This window comes from Adiantum capillus-veneris, chromosome 13 (genome assembly GCF_014529385.1).
Source record: "Adiantum capillus-veneris isolate H3 chromosome 13, ASM1452938v2, whole genome shotgun sequence".
Lineage (NCBI taxonomy): Eukaryota > Viridiplantae > Streptophyta > Polypodiopsida > Polypodiales > Pteridaceae > Adiantum > Adiantum capillus-veneris.
The window spans coordinates 106,564,870-106,573,619 of record NC_140943.1 but is presented as its reverse complement, the minus strand read 5'-3'; the positions used below and the strand labels follow the sequence as shown (position 1 = coordinate 106,573,619).

Genomic DNA, 8,750 nt, shown 5'->3' with positions numbered 1-8,750 from the left:
GGTGTGTGGAGCCAACGGATGGGTTCTCTTTAGTCCCGCCTACTTCCTCGTCTTTACCTTGATGTGTCTCCCTCTTTTAGGTTTTGTGCCTACGTATGTTATATGTGAGGAGTTTTTTCGCTACCAATTGATCGTTCGTGATGCTTGTGAGCTTTTGTAATGCCTCAAGGTTTCTTGTAATCTTTTCAAGTAATACAAAGGTTCAAGCCCCACTTGAGAGAGAGAGAGAGAGAGAGAGAGAGAGTGTGTTCCATTATCGTCCTCTAAGGTCAAATAACTCAAGCACAGCGTGACTCTTAGGATTTGTGAATTGGTTGAGGACATAAAAGTGCATAAGTTGATGAGACATGCCGTGGCAAAAGCCCTGTTCGGCATCGTAACGGGCTGAGTCGATGACAATCTTTTTAGTTTTTCTTATTCAAAATGCAGAATAAGCACGTTTATTGATGTAAACAAATTGAAAAACTGGCTAGTGGTATGTGTTTCAAATTCATTTTTTGGGAGACATAAGTTTTTTAAAAAGCACAAAAACATTAAAAAAATATTGAGCACGTTTTTAAAATACGGTATAATTTGATTAAAACCCGGTATTTTATAAGCATCCATACAAAGGATCAGATCAATTCACAATAACAAAAGGCATTGCAGCCTTGCTGCCCCTCTACGTCGACGTACATCTGGATTCTGCCCTTTTCCCTTTCTCTTATATATGATCGTGCTATCACGAATTAAGATCAGCGCCTGCAACCAATTCGAGAACCGCCTCCTTGCTCGGTAGGGCCGGGATGGCGCCTCTCTCTGTGGTGGTTAAAGCCCCACATGCGTTCGCAAAGAGAAGAGCAGACCTTAATCTACCCTCATTTTGCAGAATTAGAGACAAACCCTCTTTGGCAACTTGCCAGATGAGGCCGCCCACAAATGCATCGCCGGCACCTGTCGTATCCACGCTTGTTACCTTCAGACCCTTCACTCTTCCTTTGAAGCTCTGTGTGTAGTATCGACAGCCGTCTTTCCCTTCTGTTACCAACAGAAGCTTAAGGTTTGCATGCATCAGCTTGAGAACACGCTGATCAACATGATGATTGCTATTCGAGCCCAGCTCCGTGGAAGAGTTGTCTCGTCCATTTGTGAGAAATTCCACCTCCTCCTCACTCACCTTTATTATGTCTGCCTCCTTCCAAATGCTCAGGATGCCATTCCGTGCCGCCTCTGCCGATTCCCACAGAGGTAGCCGCAGATTAGGGTCATATGACAGTAGCACACCTGCCTCTTTGGCAACCCTCATCGCTGCCAAGTGGGCGCTTTTGCATGGCTCTCCAATTAGACTAATCGATCCATAGTGCAAAACGGATGCCCTTCTGATCAAACCCATGTCAAGCTCGCTCTCCCGCAGCATCATGTCGGCACTTGGGTTGCGAAAGAACATGAACTCGCGCTCACCATCGGCTCGAAGTGTAACAAAGGAGAGACCTGTGCGTGCGCCTGAGGGTGCATCGAACACGACACCACTGTTATCAACACCGTTTTCATGGAGAAGATCCACAAGCATGTGACCAAATTCATCATCCCCAACCTTGCCCACAAAGGCAGAGTGTCCGCCGAGGCGAGCGATGCAAACAGCGACATTAGCAGGGGCACCGCCAGCGGCTTTCTTGAAGGAAGGGGCATTGGCGAGGGAGACGTCACAGATAGTGGGGACGAAATCTATCAACATCTCGCCGAAGCAGACGACAGGATCTGCAGGAGCGGCACGTCTGCGAGGTCCATATTTGCAAGAAGTGGAATGGTGATCTGCAGGAAGAAGATGACTGAGGGCGCCATATTCCAGAGGTGGAACTTGACATCGATCTTTCGTACAAGAAGCAGAAGTGATAACATGAGGCCGGAGTGTTGTGATGAGGGTGGGAGCTGCTTCCTGGGCCATTTTTTGCATGCGTTGAGTAGAGCAAAATCCTTATGCGTTCCAAACAAAGACATTGTGGCTTTTATATTGACACTGCTGAACGCTGCTTTTCGCTTTTTGTCAGACGCGCATTCCTGACCGCGTTTTGCTTTTCCGGTTTAATTTCAAACGCGAGAGACCAAAAATCTAGAATGGAAATCGCTACATTCCCGGCGACGGTAAAAATTGGAGGGGCAACAATAACTTGAACAATAAAATGCTACGAATAAAAAATGATATAAGGCCAGGTTCAGACGCGATGGAGGAAAATAGGCTCCGAAATTCTGTCGACAGCTTGTGAGGTTCACACAGAAGATGCAAAAGCTCTGACGCGCTCAAATGGTTACACAGACTATGCATTGTAGCTATAATTGGACGTGGGAGCACATGAATCTTTGTTGGCAAGTTGCTCTCAGCTTTTTGAGTGACACCCTCGCATTTTCAAGGGGGGGTGGTGTGGAAGAAGTTGGGGCAGGGTGGAAGATTTTGTCTCCAGTCATGACAAGCCATGTGGCTCCTTGTTAAAATTTTCTTCCTTCCACGGCTCCGTGAACCCACCCTAACTTGAACAATAAAACCTCTCGAGTCAAGGCCCCATTGCAAGTGATCTTGAATAAAACAAGTGATAAAATCACGAGGCCTTCCCATGAAAATATTTAAATTTGATTGAATGTTATGAATACTAGTAAAACGGCGCCGCCTCCGAAGGCGGCATGGCCCCTTTTACACTTAAACCCCTTGCTCTTACTTAGCATCTCTCTCTCTCTCTCTCTCTCTCTCTCTCTCTCTCTCTTCATTGTTCCTCAATCAGCCCTTCAATTGCATGAAGCCTCCGGCTTTGCAATTGAAGGGCTACTGGCCAAAGGCTACTCACCAGTACTCGGGAAAACCCTGCTTTACAATTGCGTCGCTTTAAAATTTGAAAATCCTTTCTGAGAGGAAGAAAAAAAGGAAAAAAAAACTGTGATCACTCCATTTTCCCATCTAGGCATGTTGTAACCATCTGTTGAACCCTTGTCACTGTTCCCAAACTTACCCCCATCTCCTCTACGATCACAACCTTGATCCCTACCACCATGAGCCTGTGACTTTCTCAGAGTTTGAGCGGGAGGAGACGGCTTGGTGGGATGCTTGCAAGGGCGGCAACAAGTTGCCGCCCTTGCTGTGAGGAAGGAGGTTTCTTAACCTCTTCTGAGCAAAAGCAGCTCCAACACGCGCGATGAGGATGGCAAGCTCATCATTCTCAACCTACTGATGCAAATGGGTTTTGGGTCGCGATCGCCTCGGTTATGGAAAGAGGCACACACCCACACAAATACGCAACGCTCACCAAGAGCAAAGGCTCAAAGAGTCTCTCTCTCTCTCTCTCTCTCTCTCTCTCTCTCTCTCTCTCTCTCTCTCTCTCTCTCTCTCTCTCTCTCTGCCCACGTCTGTGCAGGAGCCACTCATCGGATGGTCAAAATGAGGATACGTGTCCGAGGAAGGGGGCGAGAATCCCTCCCAGTTGTATAGACAATACAGATTCTTCATACTTTTTTTTGGTACTCAAACATTTTATTGAATTCATTAGACTTTTTATTGGTACCCGGAGATTTTATCGAATTCATCACTTTGTAACTTGTTTGGTCTCATAGGTCACTTCGGCCTTTTTGAAGATAATAATGTGCACTGTGAAAACGATGTTCGTGAATATGAGGGTTCAAAGTAGTGCCCACTGCCACTGTCCACGCCTCTCAACGGCCCAATCGCGCCCTTTCACACTCACGATCCCACAGTGGACCACACAAACACACTCACAACACATGCGTGACCACTTACCATCTCACACAATCCAGACCAATCGTCTTTTCAAGCATATAAAATTCTTTTCCTTGAATTTTTCAAAGAGAAAATTTTATAAAATTATATTATTTTTTCACATTTTTGCGTTATTTTTTTCCATTTCGGGGCAAACTTTCTCATTTTCCCCTTGCTCTGAATTGGCAAAAACAACATAATTTTTTGGATTTTTGCGTTATTTTACTCTATTTCGGGATGAAATTCCTCCTTTTCCCCTTTCTCTGAAACCGTGAAAACGGCACAATATTAAGAGAGAGACTCATTTTTTCCTAACATTGGGACTCCATACTACAAAGCTATGGGGGCTATGAGCCTCTCTCTCTCTCTCTCTCTCTCTCTCTCTCTCTCTCTCTCTCTCTTCATGCAATGTCGGTATTTTTTAAATTGAAAACGACACAATATTAAGCTGAGACGCATTTTTCACGAGCACTACTCTCGAGTCCTCTCTCTCTCTCTCTCTCTCTCTCTCTCTCTCTCTCTCTCCTACTGCACATGCGCACTCTCATGCTTGCTACCGACAGCTCCGAACTGTCCGTCTGTGTCGCTAGGCTCCAAGGGACATGACTGGCCGAATCAATCTCCTGTTGACACGCGGTCGAGGGAGAGGGCCGTAATCCCTTCCCCTATTATTATTAGGGGAAATTACCAAAACACCCCTCTAATTTGTGGAAATTTCCGAAATACCCCTCAAAATTTTCAAAAATTCCCAAAATACCCTTGTACCTATTTTGGTTGAATTGTTCAAGATTTCCTAATCTTTTTCCCCTTTTGACAGTCTAGATCGGTTTTTGAGTGCTTAGCATGTAATTTGGAGATGAAGTAATTCATCTCCAAAGTCTACATAACTAACTCAAATTTTAGTTCTAGCATCTTGTATTGATAAACAATCAGTCTCCCTATGAAAAGCTATATATTTTTTTAGTTTTTGGAGGTATTAAATCTCGCAATTGACAATCGAGACCGGTTTTTGAGTGCTTAGCATGTAATTTGTCACAAATGACCTCGCAAAAAAGGACAATTATGTCTTAAAAGAAAATAATGAAGTAATTCATCTCCGAGGCCTACACAACCAACTCAAATTTTAGTTCTAGCATCTTGTATTGATAACTAGTCTTGCTTGGTGGGCCTTTGTCGTACATAATTTGATAGATTCTGGAGCGCAACTAGTTACTTGGTTAGTTGGTTGTGATTGTTGTCGACCTCAGATTTGTTGTGATGACACGAGAAAATGAGTAGAACCAATTAATAGGCGCCAATAATAGCTCAGCTTTGAGACTTAATGAGCATTGGGAAGAAGAAGTTATGTCCCATAGTGCTCCATATGCGACAAAGGGCTCCTAAAGAGGGTAATTGAATCAAGCAAAAGGGTTGCAACTTAACCTACTTTGGTAGTTGTTTGCAGATTGCACCATTCAACCTAGTAATATAGACCATTTAGTCTCTAAAAATATAGACCATTTAGTCTCTAAATTGTGGAACTATCTTTGAGACACCCATCTTATTCTCAATCAAATTGTAGTCAATTTTTCTTTATTTTGATATATAGGTTGAATTGCCAAACTTTGGGAAAAAAATGCATGTCTATTTGATATATAGATACGATGATCGAAAATGAGCATGCATTGGTGAGAAAAACATATGGCTAAACTAAACTTAGGGAAGCTTTGACAAACTCAAAAATACAAAAAAGCATAAACAGACTATAAAAATTGAACTACACTACTGACCTGATAATCGTATATGAATGTCATCCATTTGTGCAAGCCGAAGGACAATGTTTGAGTCAAGCTACAAAAAAATAGTGTGAATAGTTAAACATATCGTCTTGCAATGAAACGTCAGAAACTGAAACTGCAAAGTATACAGTGCATGGCATGCAGAGGTGCCATACAAAAGTATGGTGGAGAGTTGGCACTGTGGTACGGTCTCTCCAAAAATTATAAGAAACGGAAGCCGTGCCCTGCCCTGCCCTGCCCTGTAGCGTTTATGTGTTGCGCCAAGCAAACACATAGTCATGGGGTGCTGGATACAAATAACGAACCTTGTAGTGTAGTCGAGCTGTAGTCGCGCTTGTGTAATTGAAACATCGAGTGTTGTGAATATATCTCCTCCCTGCCGGACACAAGATACGCATTGAGACAAATAGAAGAGATGTGGCATATTGATTAAGCTTAATAAAGAGAAGCATATCTAGTTTTATATATAATGTCGAAGATTCTCTACATGAAGAGTTATGGGTGCTTTTTGATAGATTTTTCCTTGTTTAAATTGCACTATCTCTCTCTTCTCGGTCGTCAAATTTCTCTTGCCTTATGCTATAACGAGTTTCCTATTTGCAGTGTGCCCTCTCCTTGTAGACCAAGCAGGGATTCTCCTGAATTAAATGCAACTCCCAGCCATGCAGTAGCATGCTATCATACATAGGGTATGTCCTCAAGAACTCTAGGTACGTTCAAGAAACAAGAAAACCTCCTGTGGCTCACCAAGTAACCATTCAAATAAATACCTAGGGGTTCCCATCCATTGCAACATACAAACTTGCATGTTGCTCAGAGCATTGTCCGTTTAATAGCGTAGTTTAAATGGGCTTCGTGAGAGCGATGTCCTCGAGGAGACCTTTTTCTTACATTGCGATGTCGAAGAGATCCACTGCTAAAAGCCCAATCCACGAAAACAGTCTATTTTAGAAGCTTTTCCCCACTCATTTGATTGATTACACCTTGTGCTAGCTGCTACTTCTCATACTCTATCAAGGCATAACCCTTCACATATCCTCTTCGACGATCTAAATTAAGATGCAAGTTCTTTATCTCCCCAAATTCACTAAAAACTTCATGCAAATCATCCTCCCGGTCCTCCTCATGTAAACCCATGATTAAAATTATCCAGCCCTCAATAGATTTCTGACGCTTAGGGCCACCATCGAAATAAAGAGATTCAAACTCCTTGCCAAAGAACCCGTTGGAGCGTTCTGCACCGGATTTGTCACCAAAGCCTCGACCCTTGATCTTCTTGAAGGTGTCGAAGACAGCCTGCAAAGTACCAATAGGGCCAGAGGTGATCCTGGACTTGAGTTTTGGGGCCACCGGGGGCGGCACTACGTCTCCTTCCTCCATCGTTGTGTCCTCATCCAAGAGATCGTATTCCACATTTGGCACAAAATTCATAGCATTTATATCATACGCTCCCATTCCACTGTCAAGTCTCTCTCTCTCTCTCTCTCTCTCTCTCTCTGTGGCCATTCTTTGTGTGTGTGTGTGTGTGTGTGTGTGTGTGTGTGTGTGTGTGTGTGAGAGAGAGAGAGAGAGAGAGAGAGAGAGAGAGAGAGAGAGAGAGAGAGAGAGAGAGAGAGAGAGAGGCGAACCTGCTTTTGTTTGCTTGTCAACTAGCGTCGCTTTTTACAACCTTTTTTTTATTAAATTTAATTTATATTTGAAGCTCTGAAGCTCTACCATGTGGTGGCTTCTGCGACCAGATAGAGGAGAACTGGGATGTGGTGGTAGCCTATGAAGTGTTGAGGCTTTGAGACCCTTCAATGGCTGTTGGCATTGCAAATGACTATTGACCCACTTTGTTCCTTCAACAACTGCTTACAACTACCTTCTCATGTTGGAATATTGAACTCACCCAAATGATGGTTCTATGCTCTTTCCAATGAGGCACACTGGATTTTTTGTTCTTGTAGGACACCAAATTATAATGCATAGTAAGATGCACCTCCTCCAGCTACCTCTTTGTTCACTTTTGTGAGATTTTCTTTTCTTGCTGACATAAGTCACAGAGTTGAAGTAGCCATCATTACTCACATTCTTAGCATAATCAATGTGATCATCGTCATAATCATTGTTAGCCAAAAGTTGGTAAAGCTAATCATCATGGCTCTTGCCATTATAAATATCCGGTGTAGGCACACTGTCATGAAAAGCAGGGCAATTGGAGACGTGTGTATCCATATGGTACTAGACATCGTGGTTCTTGCATTGAAATTTAGGCATCTAATCCTTGTCGTCATACCCGTTCTTGTACATAGCAGCAATATCATCATTGAATTGGTCGTCATCATAATCATCAGTATCATCATGAGTAACGTTGGGAGATTTCCATCGTTACAAAGTGGTGTTGTATATAATTTGACTGAGATAAAAGCTATGGGGTGTATTGATTGTCTTCATGATATTACATGAAAGTGTTGCGCAAGTCCAAGCCGAGGATTTTGGAGAGAATGCTAACTGTTGGCATCAAAGAGGATCAGTAAGGTCTCCATAGTTGACTTTTAGAGGTATGTAGTGAAGAGTGTAGGGCTCCACTTCACTACTCAGCGCGACTGAGAATCTTACACATGACTCATGAAGCTCATCACCTTTGAAGCCCCCGATGGCACTATTAATCGAGGGGGAGACTTCTCTGGTGTTGTGCGTACCTTCTTTGTCTCTGTATGCTTGCTTTATGAACTCATGCTGCCTTTCATCTTCATCAGCATCATTATGATCAATGCTTGGATCTTTTCATCGTAACGTGTCTCAATGTGCTTGCTTTTCGATAGCACTGTTTCTACTTGGTAAGCTTCGAACACTAGATTAAGCTCCCCGCGACAAGAAGATTTTCAAAATTAAAAGTAGAGTGGGTATCCCTTCGGGATCTCTGCAATGAAATGAAGCACCGCATCAGGTAACCTTCTGTCGATTGTCTCCTAAGCTCAGCTTACACCCACTCTTCATCATGATTGTCTCCTAAGCTCAGCTTACACCCACTCTTCATCATGCACACGCTATCTTCATTGTTTCCTCCCAAGATCTTACAACGGCTTCTTGGCTTTGGTCATTGCTACTTCCTTGCCCATCAACAACACAAAATCAACACTTGAACTTGTTTTTCAACTCCATCCAACCCATGCATTTGCCACAACGAATCTGATCCAGACTCGATGGCTATGGTATCTTCAATCTTGATGCTTCTGCTTCAGATGAGG

General features: G+C 43.2%; 1 protein-coding gene and 1 pseudogene across 1 annotated transcript; both read right to left on the bottom strand.

The window, feature by feature from the left end:
- Window positions 1-532: 532 nt before the first annotated feature.
- On the bottom strand, window positions 533-1,964 carry LOC147444588 (fructokinase-1 pseudogene; annotated as a pseudogene).
- A 4,382-nt stretch (window positions 1,965-6,346) lies between these two features.
- LOC147444587 (RNA-binding protein Y14-like) lies at window positions 6,347-6,972 on the bottom strand. Its single transcript, XM_086527896.1, has 3 exons — window positions 6,825-6,972; window positions 6,550-6,752; window positions 6,347-6,430 (listed from the first exon to the last, which is right to left on the bottom strand). Exons 1-3 carry the CDS (start codon window positions 6,970-6,972, stop codon window positions 6,347-6,349), a joined length of 435 nt encoding a protein of 144 aa, XP_086384022.1.
- Window positions 6,973-8,750: the final 1,778 nt, after the last annotated feature.

What these genes read in the sequence shown, in the direction of transcription:
- LOC147444587 (XM_086527896.1), bottom strand. Translation starts at nt 6,972, where the DNA reads ATGGGAGCGTATGATATAAATGCTATGAATTTTGTGCCAAATGTGGAA. An exon ending in GATCACCTCTGGCCCTATTG is followed by an intron (nt 6,753 to 6,824) that starts GTACTTTGCAGG and finishes AATCCGGTGCAG; the next exon opens with AACGCTCCAACGGGTTCTTT. An exon ending in TAGATCGTCGAAGAGGATAT is followed by an intron (nt 6,431 to 6,549) that starts GTGAAGGGTTAT and finishes GGCTTTTAGCAG; the next exon opens with TGGATCTCTTCGACATCGCA.